The 26,800-nt window shown below is 32.0% G+C and overlaps 3 protein-coding genes across 3 annotated transcripts; all 3 read right to left on the bottom strand.

Annotated features, from left to right (window-relative positions):
* Nucleotides 1–3,011: 3,011 nt before the first annotated feature.
* LOC148550440 (uncharacterized) lies at nucleotides 3,012–3,386 on the bottom strand. Its single transcript, XM_088494491.1, has one exon. The coding sequence runs from the start codon at nucleotides 3,384–3,386 to the stop codon at nucleotides 3,012–3,014; it is 375 nt and encodes a 124-aa protein (XP_088350617.1).
* A 3,060-nt stretch (nucleotides 3,387–6,446) lies between these two features.
* LOC148550439 (uncharacterized) lies at nucleotides 6,447–8,267 on the bottom strand. Its single transcript, XM_088494490.1, has one exon. The coding sequence runs from the start codon at nucleotides 8,265–8,267 to the stop codon at nucleotides 6,447–6,449; it is 1,821 nt and encodes a 606-aa protein (XP_088350616.1).
* A 2,953-nt stretch (nucleotides 8,268–11,220) lies between these two features.
* LOC107606777 (uncharacterized) lies at nucleotides 11,221–25,465 on the bottom strand. Its single transcript, XM_088494149.1, has 6 exons — nucleotides 25,340–25,465; nucleotides 25,023–25,097; nucleotides 13,866–14,339; nucleotides 12,945–13,037; nucleotides 12,203–12,600; nucleotides 11,221–11,865 (listed from the first exon to the last, which is right to left on the bottom strand). Exons 1-6 carry the CDS (start codon nucleotides 25,386–25,388, stop codon nucleotides 11,278–11,280), a joined length of 1,677 nt encoding a protein of 558 aa, XP_088350275.1. The 5' UTR covers nucleotides 25,389–25,465; the 3' UTR covers nucleotides 11,221–11,277.
* Between the last annotated feature and the right edge of the window lie 1,335 nt (nucleotides 25,466–26,800).

Below are 26,800 nucleotides of genomic sequence, written 5' to 3'. Positions count from 1 at the left end.
GAGGACCTTATTATTACTTTTAGGAGTATGAATATATATAATTTAAAATAGTACTGTTGTCCAAATAATTCAAAAAGTATGGTATTATGTAACTATATTCTAGATTGATGAAAAAGGGTATGATATGAATAAAAAAGTGAATTTGGTCATCGAATTGATCATAAAACAAAACATATATGCAAAGGATCAAGTGATTTATGTCTATATATTCACATTTCTTATCCTATATTAACTATTTTTGTTTCCCACCAAAACAAATAAGTACTTTTTCTTCTAACTGATGTGATGTCATGTTTGAAAGGATAATGACAGCAATGACTTAGAACACCAGCAACTACACCAAAGAAGAGAATTATGCAGCAGAAAAACAGAAGTCATAGTATTTTGCAGAAAAACAAAAATTGAATTGCTATTAGAAAAATCATACTGAGTAATACTTGGCTAATGCCTTATATACACTTCCTCTACCTCAACAATCTAACCCGAAACTAACATAACAGATTGTACTTCTTTATTAATCTTGTTCTTGAGCATCTTGATTATTTAAAACAAGAGTTACTCTCCTTTACAATTTTCAAGGTTGCTAGTTTTTCATGTGTCACATGATTATAACACGGTTAATTTTAGTAATGGCTGGCAACATATACTCTATCCGCAAGTACCTAATCTGGACCAATCCGTTCAGATAGGGTTGTTTATCTGACCCGCTGCAGGTAAGGTAAAGTACGGTGTGAGTTTGCCTGCAGGTAGGATAGGGTACGGGTTCAGAGTATATCATACCCTACCCTACCTACACCCATAAAATATTATATAATATATATGTAAAAGTTATGTATGTAGTGAAAAAAAGTGAGTGTTAAATTCACAATCTTCCTCTTATAAAAATTTGAAATAACCACTCAACTAGTCGATGATCTTATTATTTGTAATTTTATGTTGGATTTCTTTAAGATTTTATTATTTTTAATTTTAATTTGAACTTAGTTTTTTATTTTCTATTTTATTAATATGTATGAAATTTGGAATGGTTGAATTTAATATTTATTTGAATATTTTTTATTTTTCTGCTAGTAGAGTAGGGTTTAGTACTTTAGGGTGCGAATAGAGTTAGAGTTGAGAGATTTCCAATCCTTGGGTAAAATAGAGTAAAATTTTAAAAAGGTCTTTAACCCGCAGGTAAGGTTAGAGTAGAGTCCAAATTCTACCATACTTTATCCTACCAATTGCCAGCCCTAAAAATACAAGATGGAACTACTTGTAAGACATGTTGTTTTACTCAAATTTTTGTTCCATTGTTAACAACAAATAAATCAACAATTTTCGAGTTTTGTTTCACAATCTTAATTCAAGGAGCGGAAACGACTCCTTTTGTGGGTGTCTCAAAGTCTCAATTGTAGTTTCGAAAGTAAAATTAAAGATAAAAAGGAAAACATACAAGGTGCCGGAGGCAAAGTAAAATGCAGAAATTAAAACAAACAGGAAATTAAAAAGAAGATGAAAGAAGAGACATGAACGTAAAAGAGAAAAAGACGTAAAAGTAAAGAAATTTTATTAATAAAAACTGAAAGAAAGCAAAGTACAAGTGTTTGAGTTCAGAGGAATTACTTAAGATTCCCAATTTTACTCTGTGATGCCAAGGGGTTGAGAGCGTTTTGGGTCTCTAAGTGTTTTCCAAGAAGAACTGAACTGATTACAACGTATTCCTAAAACTCTATTCATAGACCAGCCTAATCTCAATGGGCAGTTACTCCTTGTACACCACTTGCAGAGAATTTGAATTTCATGTAGCTGTTTCCCGCACTTCTTGCTTGATGTAAATTTCAAAATTCAAATAAATAACTAACTATCAAATGATCTAATTTAATCTAAAATAGATATAGATATTATATATAGGAATATTACCAGACAACTAATTATTTATTATTTTTTTTAAATTTTTTTATGAGAATAATATTTTGTCTAACATAATGCCCCCCAAAAATTTTCACTTGAAGTCATATAGGGATTGAAAGTGAAGAAATTTTGTTTTTTATGATAATAAGGAAAGTATATACAAGTGTATGTTTATTTATTTAGTTAATTTTTTTTTATATAAATGATAATAATAAATGATGAAGAATGAAATTTCGGAACACCATCTAGAGAGTACGTATTGTACTCTTTCTCCTTTTTTCATTGTTGTTTTGTTTATTTATTTGAATTGGCTCAACAAAAATGAAATCACTCAGTCCTCTTATATCTTCTTGTGGTACGTGTGAGAAAGATAATACGCTAGTGTTAAACTTTTCTTCAACTCTGTACTCCCCACGTACTTTCCCAAATTTTATCTGTTACGATTGACCTTCTCTGTTCATAAGGGTTTGATTATACCTAATTTTTTTTTAATATTTCAAGTAAGGTTTTACTGTTAGCTCTATCTCTATCTTTTCTTTTCTTTTCCAATATCTTTTCTTTTCTACCTTTTTTGCAAGGTATCCCTTATATTATTTATGACTATGAATGTTCGAATTTTACTCTAAAGAACATTTTTTTTTTAAGAAATAAATGCCTACTAGTAATAGACTTAATAGAATTTCTAAGTCTAAGAAAAAAAAATTTTACATTACTAGTTGAAACTGTCAATGGGGTCTATTCTTTTGTATGAAATAGTCTTGACTTTCAATAGTTAATATCTCCACACTAACATTCTCAATAGTTAATATCTTCGCACTAACATTTCAATAGTCTTGACTCCAAGCGCTAATAGACTCAACAGAATTTCTAAGTCAATTAGGCTCTTGTATTTATGAAGTACATACCCAAATGTCAATAAGAGATTATTTTTTGTCCAAGATTTTCAACCTGATGCTTTGGACATATATTTGTCTCATAAGCTTAATGCTTTACACTGTCAGTAGATTTTGCAATTCAAAGAAATCACAAGGACATGTTAGCTTTTACAAACTGAATTGCAAATATTAATTAGCTCTTCACTTTTTCTTTGACACTTCAATTGGATATTTTTTGTATCCTTAAACATGCGGAATGTTTATCTCATGTATGCCTGGCCTATATACTTTTAAATATTTTCCATTTATTGAAGGAATTCTTCTTCCTGATCCTATTTCAATAATCTTATAGGCATTTCTAGGGTAAACTTTGTCAACTACATAAGGTCCTTCCCAAGTTGGAGACCACTTACCATAAGTTTTCGACTTTCTTTCTATAGGCAAGATTGTTTTCCACACTAAATCTCCAACTGCAAATGTCTTTGCTTTAACACGGCGGTTGTATGATTTTGACATAATCTCTTTTTGTCGAATCACCCGCTCTAAAGCTCTTAACCTTTCGTCATCAAGTTCATTAAGCTCGTCATACAAAGAATTCCAATAATCTACTACTGGCATCTCATCTTGTCTAGCCACCCTTATACTTTGCAGATTAATATCAATTGGCAATACTGCATCATGACCGTAAACTAATTTATACGGGGTGGTTCCAGTAGATCCTCTTGGAGAATTTCGGTAAGCCCAAAGAACTTGACTGATAGTTTGGTGCTAATTTCTTGGCTGCCTTCCAATGTGTTTTTTAATTAATGCAATCAGAATTTTATTCGCTGCCTCCACTTGTCCATTGGCTTGGGCATAATATGGTGTAGAGGAAAGCATTTTTATATCCCTAGATTTGGCGTATTCCATGACCTTTTTCCCAATAAACATGGTTCCTTGATCAGTGGTAATAGACTGAGGAATTCCAAACCTATGCACAATATGCTCCTCAATAAAATCTATTATTTCATTGTGAGTCACCTCCCTTAGAGGGATAGCCTCTACCCATTTAGAGAAATAATCCACACCAACCAAAATGAACTTATGACCTTTAGAAGACGGTGGGTGAATCTGTCCAATAAGATCTAGAGCCCAACCTCTAAATGGCCATGGCTTAATTATAACATGCAGTTCTGACGCTGGAATATGTTGGAGGCTTCCATGTTTTTGGCATTCTTCACAGGACCTAGCATAGTTTGTACAATCTCTTTGAATAGTTGGCCAATATAATCTTCTCCTATTCATCACCCATCTCATCTTTTCCCCTGATTGATGGGCGCCACAAATTCCCTCATGCACTTCAGCAAGAGCCAAGTACGCTTCTTTTTCTCCCAAACATGTCAGGAGGTTCCCATCAACAGACTTCTTAAACAAGACATTACTTATTAGAACATAACTTTGAGCCCTATATTTAAGTTTTTTATCGACACTAAGATTTGGATTTTTTAAATATTCTACAATTGGTACTCTCCAATCTTCTGGGTCTAGTTTTTCTAATGACAACACCTCTCTTTCTCTCAAAGGCATAAATATGTCTTTTATCCTTACCAATTTTTCTAGTGTTGAGGGCTTGATCTTATATCTTGAAGCAATTTGAGCTAATTCATTTGCTTCTTGGTTTAACTCCCTTGGAACATGCCTTATAATGATATTATCAAATTTACTCAACAACTCTGTAGCCACATTGAAATACTTTCTCAAATTTTCACTAACACACCTATATTCGAGTGATACTTGACGGACTACAAGCTGTGAATCCCCAAGTATTTCTACGTTTTTAACTCCTCTTTCTAATAATAATTCCAGTCCCATTATTAATGCTTCATACTCTGCCTCATTGTTGGAACATGAATAATTCAATTCAAAGAGGAATTTACTTGGCTCACCACTTGGAGAAATAATTAAAATTCCTATACCAACACCACCCTTATGGCATGAACCGTCAAAATACAATTTCCAAGGCACCAAACTAATGAAACTCAGTAAGTTCTCGTCAACGTCAATACACGGGTGATCAACCAGGAAATCGGCTAGAACTTGACCCTTAACCGCTCTTGCAGGCACGAAATGCAAAGAAAATTCCGTTAAGGCTAGCATCCATTTTCCTAGTCTACCATGCAATATTGGAGAAGACAACATATATTTAAGAACATCAAACTTAGAAATTACATAAACATTCCTAGGAATTAGGTAGTACTTAAGTTTTAAACAGGAAAAATATAAAGCTAAACAAAGTTTTTCAATTGGAGAATAACGGCTCTCAACATCATTTAGCACTCGACTTAGATAATAAATCACTCTCTCGTTGCCATTCTCATCTTCTTGAGCCAGCATTCCACCAATTGTTACTTTAGAAGCTGACACATAAAGTTTTAGAGGTGCTCCATGCCTTGGAGGTGTCATAATAGGAGGATTAGTCAAATACTGCTTGATGTTGTCAAAAGCTTCTTGATGCTTTGTTTTCCATTGGAACTCTTCCTCTCTTTTCAACTTGATCAGAGGCGCAAAAACCTTGGTTTTTCCTGATAAATTGGAAATGAACCTTCTGAGGTAATTGACCTTCCCTAAAAAAGCTTGCAGCTGCTTTTTGTTAGCTGGAGGAGGAGCCTCTAAGATAGCCTTTGCCTTATTTTTGTCAATTTCAATCCCTTTTTTCTGCACCAAGAAACCAAGAAAATTTCCTGCACTCACACCAAAGGCGCATTTTAAAGGATTCATTTTTAATTTATGCTTTCTCATTCTTTCAAATACTTTCTTTAAATTTTCTAAATGCTCTTGTTTAGCATTTGATTTGACAACCACATCATCAACATAAATTTCCATAAAATTTCCAATAAAATCATGAAAAATTTTATTCATCGCCCTTTGATAAGTTGCACCAGCATTTTTTAACCCAAATGGCATCACAACCCATTCAAAAGTTCCTAAAGCACCTGGACACCTAAATGCTGTTTTTGACACATCTTCCTCAGCTATGTATATTTGATTATAACCTGAATATCCATCCATAAAACTTAATATTTCATGGCCAGCAGTAGAATCTATCAACATATCAACTATAGGCATTGGATATTCATCTTTTGGTGTTGCAGAATTTAAATCTCTAAAATCAATGCAAACCCTTAATTTTCCATTCTTTTTCATGACAGGGACAATATTAGAAATCCAATTGACATACCTTGCTGTTCTTATAAACTTAGCCTTAAGAAGTCTTTCAATCTCTTCTTTAATCTTCTGCACGACTTCAGGGGCAAATCTCCTTGGTGGCTGCTTGACAGGTTTAACATTGGCTTTCAATGGCAATTGATGTTCTACCAATCCACGACTCAAGCCTGGCATCTCTGCATAATCCCATGCAAAATAGTCGCAATATTCCTTCAAAATCTCCACCATTTCTCTTTTGAAATCATCAGGCAGCATCTTGTTCACATATGTTGGTCTAGGATAATCACCGTTACCAATATCTACTTCCTCCAAAGGATCCTGCACTTCAACCTTTTTTACAATGTCAGTACTATTATTTTTTTCAAAACCTAAAGGACCATCATCATATATACAATCATAAGGTACACTGTCAATGCACCCTTCTCTGCCTGCCATATAGGCTGACAGCCGAGCCAGTTGGCTCGTCAAGCTCATCTAAGTTTCTTCTGAGGCCGCATCCGCCCTGGCCTTAGGGACCAAAATAAAACCATTCATATCTATTTTGCACATCTCAATATTTTCAGGATTAAATGCATTGGTGTCAACGGTCAGCGGCTTGACTCCAGGATTATACATCCTGAACTCCACATGCATCTCATCGTAGTAACAAGTACTATTGTCAGCAAGAACTTCTTCCACTCCTCCATCTTCATTCCAGAAAATCAATTTTTGATGTAAAGTTGATGGAATAGCACCCATTCCATGAATCCAATCTCGTCCCAAAAGCAAGTTAAAACCAGCCTTTGAAGGAACCACCACAAATAGAGTTGGCCTATTGACAGAACCAACCTCAATTGACAGCAGAACCACACCTCTAACAGAAGAAGTCTTTCCATTAAAATCTGTCACCCCAATGCTACTTTTAATCAGATCTTTTTCAGTCTTTCCAAGCCTTCCCATCATTCTTTCAGGCATGAGATTAACAGCAGCTCCCCCGTCAACCAAAATCTTATTGACCATCCTTCCGTCAACACGAGCCTTGATGTGCAGTGGACGCAAGTGTTCCTTATCATTTTCAGTAGGCTTCTCAAATAATCCTCCACCACACATATTGTCGTCTAGCAATAAACATTCGCTTCCAGGAAAGACATCATAACAATCATCTTTTAATGACTCTACTTCCTGGACTTGACTATACTCCTCAGGCAGTATTAACACCACAGCTATAGGTTGCTTAACACCAAATATTGCTTCTAAGCTGTCATCAAAACCAGTGTCAAAATTATCAGTAATTAAATCTTCATCCTTTTCTCCCTTGTTTTCAACCATCACCCTCTTCCCAACAAGATTCTTCTTGACATTTTTATTGCACTTAGGGTGATTAGAAGAATTGCCTGTTTCTACAGACTTGGCCATGGTTGGCAAAGGAGGAAAATCTACTCCGTGTCCCTGGTATGGATCCAAAGGAACATACTCAGGCATATTCTCTTTCTGCTCAAAAGTTGTAAAAGGAGAATATTTGGGGATGTTTTGACAATTTGGCCAAGAAGAATAATTAGGAACCTGCTGCATGTTAGGACTATAACAAGAATAAATTGGCTTAGAGGGAATAGGCGCATTTTTTGGAATATATATACTACTTCTGTCTTGTGCATGGTTCATGTTCCATAACTGAGACTCATAGTACCTGGGCTTGAAAGGTCTAGGCTTCACCCATTTGTTTTTTCCTCTTGCAAAAGCAGTAGGTTGATTCTGCACATTTCTCACATTCTGGACCCATTTATTGTTTGAGATTTTGGTGGGAGGAACTCTTGTCTTTTGAGAAAATCCATCAGGTCTTCCATCAATCATGACCATAGTCTTCATCTTCTGGTTGACAGGTTGTACTCCAGTGTTGTTGACGCACTTGTTCAAAGGAGTTTGACCACCCAACTTTTGTTTTCCCTCGGCTATCTTCCGCTTTAGCTCGTTAGTTTCATTCTCTTTTTCAGTAATCTTCTTTCTCAACTCAGCCTTTTCTTTCTCTTCAACTTTGTACTTTTCAAACTCTTTTGCAGCTTCCTTGTCAAAAACAGCATTGCACTTTGGGCACATGGCAATGGTGCTGTCAGATTCTTTAATTCTTAACAAAAAATCTAACAAATCCTCACCAGGACGCGGATAAACTGGCTTCTTATCTTGTTCAAAGACTCTCAGGTCTTTATTTTCATTTTTAGCACTAACCATCGTGGCATCAACTTCTACCATGTTGATTGACAAATCGAATGGCTCAACATAATTTGAGTCAGCAGCAAATGGTTCAGTGTCCACCTTCATAGTAGTTTTATCTTCAAACTTCAGTCTTCCCTCCTCAATTGCTTTTTGTATCAAATCCCTGAAACGGACGCAATTGTTAGTGGTATGAGAAAATACTTGATGAAACTTATAAAATTTCTTATTTTTTATTTCATCAGTTGTAGGCATTTTTTTTCCTTCCGGTAAAATAAGCTGCTTATCTTTTAATAAAACTTCAAATATTTGATCTGCCTTAGAAATATCAAAAGAATAAGTCTTATTTTCAACTTTAGAATAAGAAGAAACTTTTTCCTTTCCTTTAACAGGCTTCAAAGATTTGCATACATAAGGAGGACCCCCACGTAATTCAGCAATATAAATCTCTTTTTCATCTGAATCACTACTATCGGGAAAACAATCAACATATGCAACCTTTTTTGAACCCCTTTTAAAATTTTCTTTTTCTTTCTTAATTTGTTCTATCTGTCTTACTCTCTCAGCTAATTGGGAAAGATCTAAAGTATGTTGATTAACAAGTTTCTTCCTAACTCCGAATTCTAGCCCATTAGTGGCCATTTTGACAACTTCAGATTCTGGAATCGGAGTAAAACATTTATTCCTCATGTTTCTAAATCGCGCCAAATAGGTATCAATGGATTCTCCTTCTGCACGTTTGACAGAGAATAAATCCGTAAGACTAACTTTCAATTCACCTCAGAAAAACTGATCATGAAAATTTCTCTCCAACTGCGCCCAAGAATGAATAGAATTTGGTCTCAAGTTAGAGAACCATGTAAATGCATTTTTTGTTAAAGAAGAAGGAAAGTATCTCATCTTGAGATATTCATTAGAAGCTGCTTCCCCAATTTCAACAGTATATCGAGCAATGTGCTCTATCGTAGATTCATTTTCTTCTCCAGAAAATTTTGTAAGGGATTTTGGAATTTCCCAACCCCTTGGGAGCTCTGCTTGTTGGACACACTCAGGAAAAGCAGACACAAAATATGGCATATTCAAGCAACCAACATTAAATCCCAAACGGTTTAAAACTTGTTCAACATTTCTTGCTAGATTATAATGCCCCCCTAAGTTATTTTGTCTAAGTCTTTCTAACATATCATCAGCATTTTGACCCTGTCTAGGCATATGAACATCATAATTAGGAATTGCTCCACCGTTCTGATTGACATTATCAAATCTTAAACCCAAGTTATCATTTTCTTCTAAATTTACCACAGTAGCAATCCTATTGACTTGCCTATTTAATTGTTCAATTCTAGTGTTTGTATTTTCTAGAAGAGGATTTAAAACTGTCACCATTTGATGAGTTAACATGTTTACTAGATCATGGTGGCTTTCATCCATCTGCTGCCTAATATTTGCTAAAGATCCCACAGTTTGACTAGGTTGATTAACAGGCATTGCTCTTGACATGTCAGGAAATACAGGTCTGGAATTTTCTACCCTAGTGACAGTGGACGTAGTAGAATTAGATGCACTTTTATTTCCTGTATTAATAGCATGTGAAAAATTTTGTTGTGATACGTGTGAACCTGGCACCCCAGAAACAGGTACATTTGACATGCCATATGGATTTTGATCAAGAGGATTTTGAAAAGTTGAGTAGAGAGGCACAGGCAATCCTTGTGTCACCATGGAGGGGACATACCCCGGTGGCAAGCCATATGGCAGCCACCCCATGGTATTTATGTGAGTTGCATTTAACCCTGTATGGGCATGGCCAACGCCATCATGCCTCACTGACATCAAGGTAGGCTCTGCATTTAAAATCACAGGAGAATTTCCGGATTCATTTCCTCTAATCTCATCACTAGAAGTAGAAGAAGATGCTGCAGAAGTATTTGACATATCAACTGACGCTGATTTTCTTGGCTCTGGACGCATGAATTTACCACTACGCAACCACATGCAAATTCAAAACTCTTGATTTTTCTTTTGACAAACTACAATCTATTGACAAGGTCCCACTGGGCGTGCCAATTTGTTTTACTCAAATTTTTGTTCCATTGTTAACAACAAATAAATCAACAATTTTCGAGTTTTGTTTCACAATCTTAATTCAAGGAGCGGAAACGACTCCTTTTGTGGGTGTCTCAAAGTCTCAATTGTAGTTTCGAAAGTAAAATTAAAGATAAAAAGGAAAACATACAAGGTGCCGGAGGCAAAGTAAAATGCAGAAATTAAAACAAACAGGAAATTAAAAAGAAGATGAAAGAAGAGACATGAACGTAAAAGAGAAAAAGACGTAAAAGTAAAAAAATTTTATTAATAAAAACTGAAAGAAAGCAAAGTACAAGTGTTTGAGTTCAGAGGAATTACTTAAGATTCCCAATTTTACTCTGTGATGCCAAGGGGCTGAGAGCGTTTTGGGTCTCTAAGTGTTTTCCAAGAAGAACTGAACTGATTACAACGTATTCCTAAAACTCTATTTATAGACCAGCCTAATCTCAATGGGCAGTTACTCCTTGTACACCACTTGCAGAGAATTTGAATTTCATGTAGCTGTTTTCCGCACTTCTTGCTTGATGTAAATTTCAAAATTCAAATAAATAACTAACTATCAAATGATCTAATTTAATCTAAAATAGATATAGATATTATATATAGGAATATTACTAGACAACTAATTATTTATTATTTTTTTTTTAATTTTCTTATGAGAATAATATTTTGTCTAACACATGTATAATGTAATTTTTAGAGAAAATTAAAGAATGCTAGTTAGGAATTTCCAATAATTGCAGAATATATATATATGAAAAAAAATAAAAAATTTGGCAAAAGAGGTGACAACAACTTTAATGTTTCTAGAAAGAATCGTCTTACAAACATTCTTAATAGCCTTTTTGTTCTACAATGTATTAAGCAACCTAATCAAAGAAACACTACAAGAAACTTTTGGATAGAGACTGATTTTAACGACCAATTTGATCGATTGATCGCTAATGACCAATTTGATTTGGCATTGGTTTGACGGCCTTATTTTAAAATTGGTCACTATTCAGATAATTTCTTATATTGGAATGAGCTCTCAGAAAAGATCATTCTTATGTACCAAAAGACTTATTGGGGTAACAAAATCATAGATCTTACAAGAGAAGACGAGTGGCACAGAAGCAAGTGCAAGTATGAAAATGAAGATCCATTTGGGGAAGAAAGAGAAGATTAAAACACCAGCACAAAGAGCAGTGAAAGTAATGGTGATTATAGAAAGAAAAAGAAACAAACACCCAATTGCAATCTTCCGATGACGAACATTGACCTGGTCAAACATTTTCTGCTTGCGTGGGCTGTGTATAACTGAAGTGAAGAAGAGCATTGAAAAAACAAGGAGGGTTGTTATAACAACGATTGATAGAAGGAATATGATGTACCATGTGGTCTCTTTAAAGATAGGAGTTGGTCCTTGAACAGTGTTGGTCCGAATAGTGAGAGCAGCAGTTACAGCCAATGTGGTAACAAGAGTTCCAATAATCATAAAATTGTTTGCTGTTTCATTCTGTTCTGACATAGCTCTTTCATGAAGCTCTTTGTGTTTCTTATAGAATAGTTCCTCTGGAGTTCGTCCTTTCACATTTTTCATGCTTTTAAATGCACCTGGAACTATGCTTGCCACTTCCTATGTATAATTCAGATCAAAACAAGTTAGTTTAGATTGGATCATTCTTAGTTGCTTTCTGAATCAACCAGTTTATATCCTAAAGTCACTTTATATTTGTTATGGCTTGTTATTCAACTAATAAATTAGCGCAACAATTATAATTTGGAGAAAATTCAGTGCAGTTGTCTTCATATGAAGTTATTAGTTTATTATTAGTGGAAAATTGTTAGATGCTTTAACATATTTGACTAAATTATTATCTAAAGATTCTCAACTAACAACTTCATATGAAAATAATTGCAAGTGATGAGTTTCCACCTTATAATTTACTCTTAGAATTAATGTGTAAATTGACCTGAAACCATCGTTCCTCACTGAGAAGTAGAGAATGACAAGGTGTTCCAAATCTTTCTGGAGCTGAAAGCTTTCCAGCATAGTGAAGAATATTGTTTCCCTTAAAATCAAGGAATTGCACAATAGCATTGGTGTATGCACCCTTGCTTAATATTAATTGGTATGTAGTTACTCGTCGATTTAGAATGGCTATGTGAAGTAAGCTTTGCCCCTTTGAATTCACTTCCATCAACAAATTTGCATTGTATCCAAACATAAATTCCAAAATCATGTCGTTTCCTAATTTTGCTGCATCAAACATTGCTTTTGAAATTCTTGCACACTCAAACTCCTCCCCTTCCATATGCTCAAATACCATACGCACAATGTCTCTATATCCAGCTGCATCACCCTCCAAGGCTAATACAAAAACAAATAATAAATAAAATTAGTTTTCAATTATTAAAAATTAAGTTGGCATAACTTATCCCAAAACTAGTTCAAGATTTAAAAATGATCTCATTCATATTTATATATAAAGACTATCGGATTTTTAATTTTAGACTATGTGAACTTGATACATTACTAATAACTTTTAATTTAAATAGAACTAAATTAGAATGAAAAATGCTAGGTGAATAGCAATGTTTTTTTTTTTTATATTTATTTTATATTTAAACTAATATTGACTAATTCTCCACTAAAATATTAACCTGTAGCATTTTTCATGTAGAATAGTTAAATTAAGATTTGAGAAAACTCACGCAATTTGGCAATGACTTCCAATGCAGTTAGTCCGTCATTGTTTTCGGCCCTGGCAAGTTCTGAATACATATCCAACAATGAAGATGCCACACCTATAATGTCACAGGATTGCCACTTTTGCGTTTTCATAAATATATATTATTAAAAAAAAGTTTAATTATTCTGTCAGTCCTATAATTTTACTAAATTTTTAATTAGATCCCTATATTAGATTTTGTAATTAAAGTTGCGTTTGTTTATAGAAACAGGACACTGAGATAAGGACACTGAGACACAAAATCATGTTTGCCAGAGGAGACATGGACAGAGACAATGTGTACAGAGACACTGAATTAGTGTATTTTGTGTCCATCCTGGCAGGAAGGACACGGAAACACTAATAAGGGACACAACTTATTTTTTATTTTTTTTCGTTACTTTTGTTAATTTTTCATAATTATATTTTTTATTGTTATATTTTTCATCTCAAATTTTTTGAATGAAAAAAAATTAGAATAAATTATATTTTCATAATTTGTTTTAGTTTATCACCAAACAGAATACAAAAACACAAAATTTTGTGTCTCTGTGTCCATCAGTATCTTGTCCTGTCCCGTTCTCAGTGTCTTGTCCTGTCCTGTTCTTAGAAACAAACGTAGCCTAAGTTCTTACGGTGACAAAAATATTAGAATTAATAGAATATTCTGTTAAACAAAACGAATATGTCTAATACTTACTAAATATTTTCTATAGTTTAACAAAATATTCTGTTAATTTCAATGTTTTTGACACAACAGGGATTTAATTACAAAATCGGATATAGTATAGAGACCCAATTATTAAAAAGAAACAAAGTATTGAAATTTTAATAAAACTATAGAGGCTAATAGAGTAAATAAACCTAAAAAAAGAAAGAAAGAACCAACGAGAGTTTGACTTACTATAATTGCTGGTGGTAAGTGCCAAGAAAAACAGCCTAACAATGTCTTCTTCAATGGATAACTGACGGTTCAAATAATCCAGTCGAGTATTTTGAAACAAATAATTCACCATAAGAGGCTGATTAGCCCAACATGCCAATTCAATTGGAAGCATGTTTTTGTGTCCTTTAATCCAAACCAATCCTGGATTCTTGTGAAGTAGTAATTTAGCAATTTGCACATTCCCTGAAATGGCAGCCATAGAAAAGGCAGTGTTGCCATCTACCTTGCGAATTTGCATGTCTTCCAGACTCATATGATCTATTAAGTTTTCTACAAAGCTGGTTTGTTCCATGCTCACTGCAATGTGAAGAGCTGTGTCTCCTTGCTTAGTCAAAAGAGAACAGAGCCGAGTAGGATCAGTTATATTATATGTTAAAGCTTTACTCCAATTCCCTGTAATCGCTGCCTTATATATCTGCCTTTTATATGCATCTGTGCAAATTTCAAAACAAATATATCAGAGTTTTGATCAATATTTGAAAACTGCAAAAAAGAATGTGTATATATTATATATATACACTGAATTCTTAATAAAAAATTTACAGTATAAAAATGCTTTCTTGCATTATAAGAAGCCATTGATTGAATATTTTTCCATGATTTAAAATAGAGAAACTCTTGGAGGCATCAATTTTTAGTATTTTTGGTTATTGTCTCACTAGTACAAATATTAAATTGTCTTTAACAAATAAATTTTATTAATTTATGTGTGTAAATTTTAAAAAATGTGGATACAAACTGTAAACCCTGTTAAATTAGTAGATAATTAGTCAATAAATTAGTTTTTAATAACAAAAATTAGAAATGCGAATATTATATTAAATTATGATAGAACTCATCGAAACGAGAATTTTGACACTAATTTCGAAGAAAAATGTCCAAAATTGGACCAAACGGGCCAAATCGATTGAACCAAGCCCAAACCGGACCCGTAGGCCCAACCGGCCTAGCAATTAAAATAAACCCAAGCCTTTCTCTTCTTCATTTCAGCAGCACGAAGCTGAAAGCTATCCAAGGAAGGAAAGAAGAGAAAATCACCGAAACCCTTACGGTGAACTCCAACTCCGGTAATTTCTCCGTCTGAGCTCTGATCGCTGCACCGTTTGCGGCCACGCATTCACTGCATCGAGCTTTATGTTTTTATCGGAACAATTTCATAGGTAACCTTCTATTTCACCTCAACCTCTTCTTTCCCAATTTTTGAAAAATTAAGTGGAGATATTGAATTTCTTTGTTCTTTGATGTTTTAAGATCCAATTAGCTTGAGAAAAACGTTCACTCTTGCTTATGTGAAGCTTGAGGAAACCATAATTTTATTTTAATTTTACTGAATTTGAGCTTTGAATATTAAATTAGGTATATATGTGTTATAAATGTGTATTAGGTTATGAATAAATAATTGGTGCTTGAAATTGTGAATATTGGAACTTGGAGGGAGCTGAGTCTAGTGTTTATTAAATTTTGGAAGGGTTGTGTTTGTTTTAAATAAGTTGCCTTGATCACTACGAGGAAATTGGCCAAGGTGTGGTTTAGAATTCTTGCATTTAATATGTAAGGTTTTGTGAAAACTTAGGCTAGATGACCATAAGATAGGCTGGAACGAATGTGTATACAATCATTGCTTAACATCTTGTTAATTAGTTGGTTTGGTTGGATGTTTGTGTGAAATTGAATAGCTTGATAATTATGGATTTGAGAATGTAAGTTTATAGTTAATAATGCTTGATGAATTAGTGGTGATTTAGTGAATTTGTTGATGGTTTGGACTATGATTATGGTGATGATTGCTATGGTGATGATGAAGGGTATGTAGTGTTGATTTGGTGGGTTTGAAAGTGTGTAAAATGAGACTTTTGAATTGAAAATGAGGTTTATGAGGTTTTGTTGCACTTTGGTTTTGGACTGAACTTCGGCGGGTTATAACTTGGTTTCTGGAACCCCAAATTGATTTTAATTGGTTTTAAATGAAAATTGGGATCATGAACTTTATGCCGTTCGAAGAACGGAAGAAAAATGATTTGAAACGATTGAGTTATGCCCGTCGAAAATTTTGGTGTGAAATATGTAATTTATATGTGACTATGCAGGAAACTTGTTATGATTCTGCAGCTCTGCTACTGATCTGTTTTTTTAAAAGAACGCACGTCCATGCGTACGCGTGACCAACGCGTATGCGTGGCATGGAATTTCGGCGATGCGTACGCGACTGATGCCATGCACACGCGTAAGGGGTAGTAAGCATGTCCACGCGTACGCGTGACCCACGCGCACGCATGACATAAAGTTTTCACCCACGCGTACGCATGACAAAGGGACGCGCACGTGAGCTGCAGCTTCATACTCCCACACGCACGCGTGAGTCACACGTACGCGTGGCCCTCATTTCAGCAAACATGATTTTCAATGGACTAAACTGTGTTTCAAACCTCTAAACCTCTATTTTCATTCTTTTAGTCATTAATAATAGTATTAAACCTGATATTCGGATGAAGTTAGGAAATGGGGTTAACTTGGAGATGAAGAAAAGCTGAAAAGTGATGAAATGACTATGAAATGTTACAGATGATCATGTATGATATTTGGCTTGAATGATTAAATGATCTGAGGTACGAGATTTCTTAGGTAAAGTACCGCGGCTTGCCACCATGTGTACCAGGTTAAAAACTCGATACTCTGTTGACCCTACGACATAAGGGTGACCGGACACTTATAAATTCCCGGGAATGTTAACCCCCATTGAGCAATATTGATTATTTGAGAAAAAGCTATGCATAGACTCTTGGGGATGCACGTCGAGAGACAGTCGAAGGTCTTCGGACTTGTTGGGTTGCTGAATAACCGACAGATGAGTCTCATCAGCCATAGGACAGGCATGCATCATATGCATTCTACTTGAATTACTTGTTTGTGCATTAATTGAGTGTGCCTAAGTGTACTTGCCATGCTAAATATATATTTGTTACCTGCAATATTTGTAACCTTCTTGTGCTTGCCTCTATCTGTTTATTTGTCTGTGAAATACTGACGGAGATGGAGGTACGGAGGAATGGTAGTATGGAACTTTGATTTAAGGTTAAGTTAAGTTAGGTTTAGATACTCTTAGAAAACCACATTTTATGCCTTTTGTTTAATACTTTAAACTCTATAATCTGAGTGTCGGCATTCTAGGATTGCCTCTGGCATTCCCAGGACCTTATATATTATGTGTGTGGCACCTTTACCATACTAAGAACCTCCGGTTCTCATTCCATACGATGTTGTTGTTTTTCAGATACAGGTCGAGAGGCACCTCGTTAGGCGTCTGGACACCTGAAGCGAAGTGGTTACTGGGTTATTTTGTTGTACAGTGATGAATATATATATTTAGTTTCCTCTTCGCATAACTTAATCTTTTGATCTTCTTAGAGGTTTATGGAGAGACAGGATTTTGTTTATATATGTTTGGGATTTTGGATATGTATGTATATATGTGTAAATATTTTCCGGCCAGCCTTGGCTTCGCGGGCTGAGTTAGGAGCTTGTTATTTTGTATCTTTGGCGCTCTACTCCTACTTTTGTTATCTTATGTTCGATAGTTATGGTTTTCCTAACACGCAGGTTAACTCGTTTCTTGAGCGTTGTGCTTTTATCTCGCGACTTTTGTTTCATCTATTCTTCAAGGCTCCTAGTATATTACAATCTTTCTGTTATTATATGTATACATTTTATTTTAGAGGTCGTAATACCACATCACCTCTATTTTACGACTTAACGTAAAGCTCAGTGTGGTAGGGTGTTACACAAACTGTATTAATTCATATGTGTAAAACTCTAGTAAATATAAATGCAAAGTGTAAATTATGTGTTTTTTGTATGCAAAATGTCTGTATATATAAATACAAATTATTACTTACCAAAATAATAATAATATTTGCTGATCACGTAGCATTGCCCTTTAAAATATTTAGTTAAAAAGAAATGAAGTTATCTTTTAGAATGAAAACAGCCAAGGCTGTTGATAATCGTTCAATCTTTATAGTAATACAAATGGGGAGCTCATATGCTGACGTGGCGCTCATACGTTGAGTCTGGGAGTTTATTTGCTTAGGTGTCGTCACTAGAAATTTTTAGATTTATATTTATAAATTATAAATTATAAATTATTATTTAGTTGTTATTTTCAAATTTTAAATTATTTATTTGGGTTGTTATAGTTAGGTTGTTATTTTTTAAATTTTAAATTTTTTTATTTAGGTTGTTATTTTTTAAATCTTAGCTTGTTTTACTTAGGTTGTTATTTTTTAAATTTTAAATTGTTTTACTTAGGTTGCTATTTTTTAAATTTTAACACTATTTTTTAAAAATTTGTTGATTCTTTTTAGCACGATTTTTTAAATTTTTGTAGATTTTTTTTCAAAAATTGCAGCTACATACGTAAATTTAAATATATTTACGTTAATTAGAATTTTAAAAATTGTTAATATTTTTATTTACTTTATCTGCAAATTTAATTCAAATTTAAATTAAAGTCAATCAAATTTAAAAAATTTTAGCTATGAGTCAACTATAAAAGTATAAGTTATGAGATATGTGTAGCACCACAATTCAAAGTACATCAAGCCCCTTTCTTTACATACATCCAAAATCTAAAATTTCTTTACTTATTCCAATGGATGGTATTCACAAAATCACAGAAATCAAACCTACAATCGACAATTTGTGTGTACGTATACGATTAATACGATTATGGACACTACCAAGTTACGGTAATTCTTCATTGCCATACTCAATTGAGATGGTTTGGCTCGATGAAGACGTGAGTTTTCTACTAATATTTTTTTATTTTATTTTAAATTTATATTATTTATATTTTAAATTTGTTTGTTTATCCCAATCTAATTGTTCTTTGATTTTTGTTTATCAATTCTACGAAAGAAAAATACACGCTTCGGTTAAGAGGGTTCTTGTGTCTCGATTCGTGACAAGGAGGCAAAACAAGTTTTGGAAAAAGAGCTGTGTAGAGATACTTGATTCACTCCTATTGGTAAGTTCTAACCAATATTTATTTCTAAAAATATTAGTGAAGATAATTTTAATGTTAATTTTTATATTATTTATTATTAATATATTATGTAATACCCTGCAGAAATGAGATCTATTGGATACACATACACTTTTACTCAACCTAATTGATAAGACCTTTCTCTTCATTGTTGAAGTTTAAATATCTGATAATCCACATTTTTCGCCTTTTTATAAAGTTAAGAAGATGACTGATAATGTGGACCTCATAAATAAATTCAAAAAGGCTCACCCTATTCAAATTGTGAGTACAGTTATAAGTGTACTTTCTATTAAAAAATAGTTTATTTTTCTCTTCCTTGGTCATTAGTAATATCTAATTTATAAATAATAATTAATAACTAATTATAATTTTAGGATGTTGACTACACCGGTGGTTTGCTTCCAACTTCAAAGGCTTCCTCAATCATTGAAGGGGAGAAAGTAGAAGGTGTTAAGGTATTTGTTCAAAAATGAATTTTTTGTTTGTTTGTTTTCTCAAAGTTAGATCTTTATTTTATTAAAAAAATATTATTGAGATAAAATCAAAGGTGAGAAGGAAGTCTTTAATTTAACGTAGTATTTTGTACAGAATTTGTTGCTTGAATTTTTCAATACAGTTGCGGACAATGATGAATCCGAAGTGTTAAAAAATGCTATTACACCAACCAAGCGACTATCCTCGGAGTCGGAAGATTCGAAGGTGCAAGGAGATACCTCAACTTGCAAGAAAATCAAGATTAAGAATGAAACTTGAGAATTTGGATCACATGTTTTAGAATCTCTTTTAGAGTATATATAATAGAATAATGTCAAGCATATATTTATTTTGGTGAAAACATTGTCTTTTCTTGAGTTGTTATTTTTTTTTTTTTGGTTCTTTTGGATTTTTGTTTGGAATTTAGAATTTTTTTAAATATAAATTGAAGTTATTTGGTTATTACTTATGGTTTAATTTTTAATTCGATTCACACCATTGATATCTGTTAATTTCTAATTTAGTATTTAATGTTATAACGTTATAAATTTCTCATATGAATTATTGTTGATACAATTAAGTTAGTTATTGATTTTAAATGTGTACTTATTTTAAAAAGAAAATCTAATTATAGTTTTTAATTTAAGTATTATATTTAAAATTTTAAATTTAAATTTAAATTTAAATAAATTTTTTTTTTAATTTTCAAGTAAGAAATTGGGTTTGAGAATATTTTTTAAAAATTTTATATAATTTATAAGCTACTATGCTAATTACAAAAGATTATATTAAAGTAAATAGAATTACCAGTCTTATTAAAATGTGAGGTTATTTATACTATTTAAAAAAAATTTTAATTCGATATTTTTCTATATTTAATTCTGTTTCTAATGTTGTCTGACAAAATTGAATTAATTTAGGAAGTTTTATTTAAAAATTTAAAATGTGTACTAACTAATTAAAAAATTCTATTTAAAAATTTAAAATTTGAAATTCTAATACTAATTCCTAATTAAGTGACTTCTTAACCGTTTTGATTTTTAAATTTAAATTTTTTTACTTGCCACATTTATAATTTTTCTCTTTACTCAATTTACATTGTTATCTTTTAAATTGTTTCTGCACAATAGAAGTACTTTTATTTTTTTCTCTTTTTAAATATTTTTTTAAATTTATGTAATTTATAAGGTTATTAATTTTTAGATTATATTTAATTTTATTTATTTTTATCGATAAATAATAGGATTGACACTATTTATCACGAAACTAATAAAATCATTTTTAAATTAACAAATTCCTATATTCCGATGAACAACGAACGTTTAATTAAAAAATTTTATTTAAAAATTTAAATTTTGCACTAACTAATTAGTAAACTCTATTTAAAAATTTGAAATTTGAAATTCTAATATTAATTCCTAATTAAGTGACTTCTTAACCGTTTCGATTTTTAAATTTAATTTTTTTTATTTGTCACATTTATAAATTTTCTCTTTACTCCATTTATATTTTTATTTTTTAGATTGTCTCTGTACAATAATAGAGGTACTTTCATCTTTTTCTCTCTTTTTAATTATAAGCTATTTATTTTCAATTTTTTTATTTAAAAAATAAAAAAATTTAACTATTAGTTGAATTTATTGACTGAGATTAAACTTATATTTATTTGAAAAAAGAAACTTTTGTGAAAAAATATATATTATTTTTCGCAAAATATATTTACGTAATTAAATAAATGAGAATGAAAAGAAAATTAAAGCCACCATTGAAGTTAAACTGACCATTTAGTTATTTATTTATTGAGTAGAGATGCAGAAGAGTGAGGAGGTTGAATTCAATTAGGATAGTTGGTGAAATGGTTGGAAAAAAAATAGAGAAAAAATGAGAACTACATGGATATAAATATATAACAAAACATAATGATTGATTTAGAATTTTTAGTGGAATAGGAATAGAGAAGAAGGAACAAATGTGCGTGGTGGGTCATGAGTATTTTGGCCAAATAAAATCTCATAAAATACAATATTTTTTATACATTATTTAGCTATTGACAAGTAATAAATTATTAGTTTATATTGTCTTCGTAATATTTTACTATATTTGTTTATAAAAAAATTACAGAAAATTCGAGTGATAGTTCCAATGGTGTGCATTTTGAATCAGTGTTGTCGGACATTACAAATAGCAGTATCAATACAGGTTGATCTTTGGATGAATTTTTTTGAAATTTGCTTATGTGAATATGCATTCACTTTATGTATTTTGATGTTCCTACCATTTATTCAATTATAAACTTTAACAGAAAATTGTTCAAAACTAATGTCTCGAATTATCTTATTAGGTGATAACCCAACACCATATTGACCAAGGTCTCCAACTACTAATCCACACTCTGGAGGTGAAAAAGAATAATGTGCCAATATTAATAGTATTAGTAATTTAGATATCACACGTGGAGCATATGATAGCCCATGTCATCAGACAAGTCAACAACAACTTCAACAAACATCAAACAATATCGACCAGTTACAAAGCCAGCGTATGTTAATATGCTTTTATTACTTAAAGACCAAACATTTAATTTTTTAATTGGTCTATTAAAAACAATCTTTGGTATATGCTATATAATTATTATAGATTCATTGGAGCACACAAATCGAATTAGATTGGCCTTCAGTGATGAGATTAACCTTTCATTTGCCTGGAAAGCAAAATATCATCTTTAAAGACGATGATGATCTTGAGAAAATCGTGGAAGAAGAGGAAGAAAAATGTACGATGTTCTTAACATGGATGGAGGCCAATAAAAAATTTGAATTAGGTCAAATTTTGACATATGCTGAGTTTCCAAATCAATTTGTTTATGATAGAGAAGCAAGGGAATGACATCCACGCAAAAGAGGGTATTCTATCGGGAGGTTAAACTATGTTCCATCGGGTACAGGTGATATTTATTATATGAGAATTTTGTTAGCTGTTCAGAGAGGTTGCACAACATATGAGTCTATTAGGACAGTTAATAGAATTACATATTCTAGCTTCCAAGATGCTTGCTATTCCATGGGACTACTGTGCGATGATAGGAAATTCATTACAGCTATTAATGAGGTAGCTGAACTTGCATCTGGTAATCAATTGAGAAAATTATTTGCAATGCTACTGATATCTAATAGCATTAGCAACCCAGAGCGTGTTTGAAATGCAACTTGAACATTATTAGCTGATGGAATACTATATGAGAGGACAAAAATTTTGAAAAATCAAGATATTTTACTATATCTTTTTTTTATATCAAGATTGTATTCTCTTATTATTTTTATTTTTATTAATAATATTAATAGTTTTATTTTGGAATTACTTATTAAATATTTCATAAAACCACCATGTGCTTTTGCTAGGACTAAACATGACTGATGACAAATTGAAAAACCTCTGCCTTATTGAGATTGAGAAGATACTCAACAGCAATGCGAGATCTTTAAGAGACTATCAATCAATGCCATATCCTGAGATGTCTGATGTTCGCCTTTTTCAGAATAAGCTAATAGAGGAGGAGTTAGCATATGACCCAAATGAGTTGACTCATACAAACTTATATACGGAACAAAAGATGACTCATGAGCAAAGGTTAGTATTCGATAAGATACTCAATGCTGTTATTACAGACTCTGGTGGTTTTTACTCCCTTTATGGGCATGGTGGGTGTGGTAAGACATTTATTTGGAATGGACTTTCTTCTACTATTCGATTTAAAGGAAAGATTATTTTAAATATCGCATCCAGTGGAATTGCGTCTTTACTCCTACGTGGTGGCAGAACGGCTCATTCTAGATTTTCAATACCCATTATAATTACTGATGAATCTACTTGCAATATCAAGTATGAAAGTTTGAAGGCTGAGCTGCTCATCCAAATTAGCTTAATAATTTGGGATGAAGCTCCAATGCTCAATAAAATGTGCTTTTAAGCACTTGATCGGACCCTCAGGGATCTTATGTCAGTTACTGATCAACATAAGACACATCAACCATTTGGTGGTAAGGTTGTTGTTCTAGGAGGTGATTTCAGACAGATACTTCCGTTGATTTCGAAAGGGAGTAGACACGATATATTGACATCAGCTATTAACTCATCCCATCTGTGGTCGTTTTGTAAGGTTCTGAAACTGCATACGAACATGAGGCTTCTAATACCTTCTTCAGATCAAGATGACAGTGAAATGAAGAGATTTGCTAATTGGATACTTGATGTTGGAAATGAAAATATTGGTTCTGTTGTTGGTGATGAATCAGAATTTGAAATTCCAGATGATCTATTGATTACAACTACTGATGACCTTCTCTTTCATTTGGTAGACTTTGCATATTCAAATTTGTTGCAAAACATGTCAAATTATAGGTATTTTTAGAGTAGGGCAATTCCTGCACCCACGCTTGAGAGTGTCGAGAAGGTAAACGATTTTGTCTTGACAATATTTCCAGGGATGGAAAAGGAGTATTTGAGTTCTAACACAACATGTCAAGCTGATGAGAATGAAGATGTACAACAAGAGTGGTTCACACCAGAGTTCCTAAATGACATCAAATGTTCGGGACTACCCAATCACAAGTTGACTTTGAAACCAGGAGTCGCTGTAATGCTACTGCGAAACATAGACCGGACTTCAGGTTTTTGCAACGGGACAAGATTAATAGTTAACGAACTTGGCAGCAACATAATTGGAGTGACGGTAGTGACCAGTAGAAATATTGGAGATAAAGTGTACATTCCAATAATGAACTTGATTCCTTCAAATTCAGGGTTGCCATTTAACTTTCAACGGAGACAATTTCCATTAACAGTATGCTTTGCAATGACCATTAACAAGAGTCAGGGTCAATCATTATCACATGTAGGGCTTTACTTGCCAAAATCAGTGTTCACCCATGGACAACTTTATGTTGCTTTGTCAAGAGTTAAGAGTCGCAGTGGCCTCAGGGTTTTAATTCTAGACAAAGACGGCAATCTAAAGTCATCAACAACAAATGTCGTGTTCAAAGAAGTTTTTAATAATATTTAGATAAGAATAATATTATTTTCATTTTAATAGCATGTTATGATTTACACTTTTGTATAAATATTTATTATAGATATAACAAATTTATCTATAACTCTGTTTTCATATTTGAGATGAAATTTGTAACAAAGAGCACAACATTATATGCCAATTGCTTTTCTATGTAAAATTGACATGCTATTATTACATTATTTTTTTCATGTCTCCCTCCTTATGGTTCAAGAATATTATAGACTTTAAACTCTTCTATTTGCTTTTTACTTTGAATAAAGATAAAACAGCATATTCAATATGTTTATTATATAATGACAATGATTGTGTTATACTAAACTCAAAAAATTTATAATTATAAAATATTATTTTTAATTTAACATGTCAAATTTAAATAGCACGATTTAATACTAATAGTTATATAAAGAGTGTAGTTGTTGATATTGGTGATATTATTCAAAGATAATATAGGACTAGCAATCTTTTTGTATGCTCCACTTTAATGTATTGATCTCTTTTTTTCCAAAAAAATTATAAACAGAAAACTTACTATCCAGTCCCCAAAAAATGCGTTCTCCTACGTGCTCCGCTTCTTCCGCCACTACAATACCCAGTTCGTCGCAATCTGTTATTCTTGCAAGGTACATAAACACAGGTTATCATGCTCATTGTTATTCATTCAATTATTAGACTTTGAAATTGCATATTAATACGTTGGAACTTAATTGGAACACATTATATACATTACATATGTAAATTTATATGGTTGCGGTCTTCAATAATTGACTACTTTTATCCACTATCAGTTTATTCCCAACATCTTTAATTTAGTGTAATAATAATTAAAAGAGATCCTATCTATGTTACCTGTTATAGCTGCTGATGAGGTACTACTTGCACCACCGAATATAGACATAACACTTTTATTGGACGTTACTAATGATGATTTTGGCTTCTTTTTTTTTTTTCCTTTTAATCGGTGTTTACCATAGAATTAGTATGGTCATTTCATTACTACGGATTAGAACATCCATTTATAAGAGAAGGCCATGGACTAATAGTTGTATCCTAATAATTAAGAGTATAATGGCTTTGATTAAATGTCAAACATCAAGTATAGCATATTCTAAAGTGTTTACTAATTTCTTGATAATCAAGAATGGAATGTTGGAATTTTTGGCAAATTTATTTATTTCTACATGCAACATATATATGACATATGTACTTTTTGACCTTTTTTCTCTGCTTGAAAAGAAGGGAAAGGATTAACAAAAGATTATTTAATTTAAAGATATAGTTCGAACACATTCTTTTTTATATAAGTTACATGGGATAAACTAAAAACGGTAAAATATATTTTTTGTCCCTGAAATTTGATAAAAGTTTTAAAAATATCCCTAAGTTTTATTTTGTTTTAATTTTGTCCTAAAAGTTTTTGATTTGCATCAAATATACCCCAAACGGCTAATTTTTCAAAAAATTAAATTTAAAACCAATTCAACAACAATTTCATAAGAACAACCTTCAATACAAGCAAATCAAGCATATTTTTTATGCATTATTGTTAGATTGGTCTTAATTTTTTTGAAAATTTAGCCGTTAAGGGTATATTTGACGCAAATCGAAAACTTTTAGGACAAACTTAAAACAAAATAAAACTTAAGGATATTTTTGAAATTTTTGCTAAACTTCAGGAACAAAAAATATACTTTACCCAACTAAAAACTATCATATGTTAATTTTTTTTTCAATTACAAGAGCAATATGAATTTTAAGAGAATTTTTTCTTTTTATAAATAGAACTAAATCATTTGTTCAAGATATGCATATATAAATAATTGGTCAAGACAGTAGTTAACAACTACAAAAAACCAAACATCTTATTATTTCAAGCTGTATTGAATACACTTATTAATTAGTCAAGTTGAATCAAATATACATCACTTTATTAGTATCTATTTTAAGATTTATTTTATATTTAGTTTATTATATTTTACTTTTTATTATTTTAAATCCAATTATAATTTGATCCATATTATCTTAGCGAACTTATGAATTAAAATTTTAAAAATAAGAGACAAGAGGTATTAAAATTTTTAAATTTTGTAATTATTTTTTTATAATAAATAATATTTAATTTTTAAATTGTATAATTTATTAATTAATTTATATTTATTTTATTATACCATACACTGAAATATTTATTAAAAATTATTAATATAATAAATATCATAACAGTACAAAAGAAAAAGTGAATTGAAAAACAATATTTTCTGAAAAATTTTGTAGGAATACATTTGATTTAAGAGCAGAATAATAGTTGCCTAT

This window comes from Arachis ipaensis, chromosome B7 (assembly GCF_059453495.1).
Source record: "Arachis ipaensis isolate K30076 ecotype BB chromosome B7, ASM5945349v1, whole genome shotgun sequence".
Taxonomy (NCBI): Eukaryota; Viridiplantae; Streptophyta; class Magnoliopsida; order Fabales; family Fabaceae; genus Arachis; species Arachis ipaensis.
Note: the sequence above shows the minus strand (reverse complement) of the source record. Positions and strands in the feature narration are given on the sequence as shown.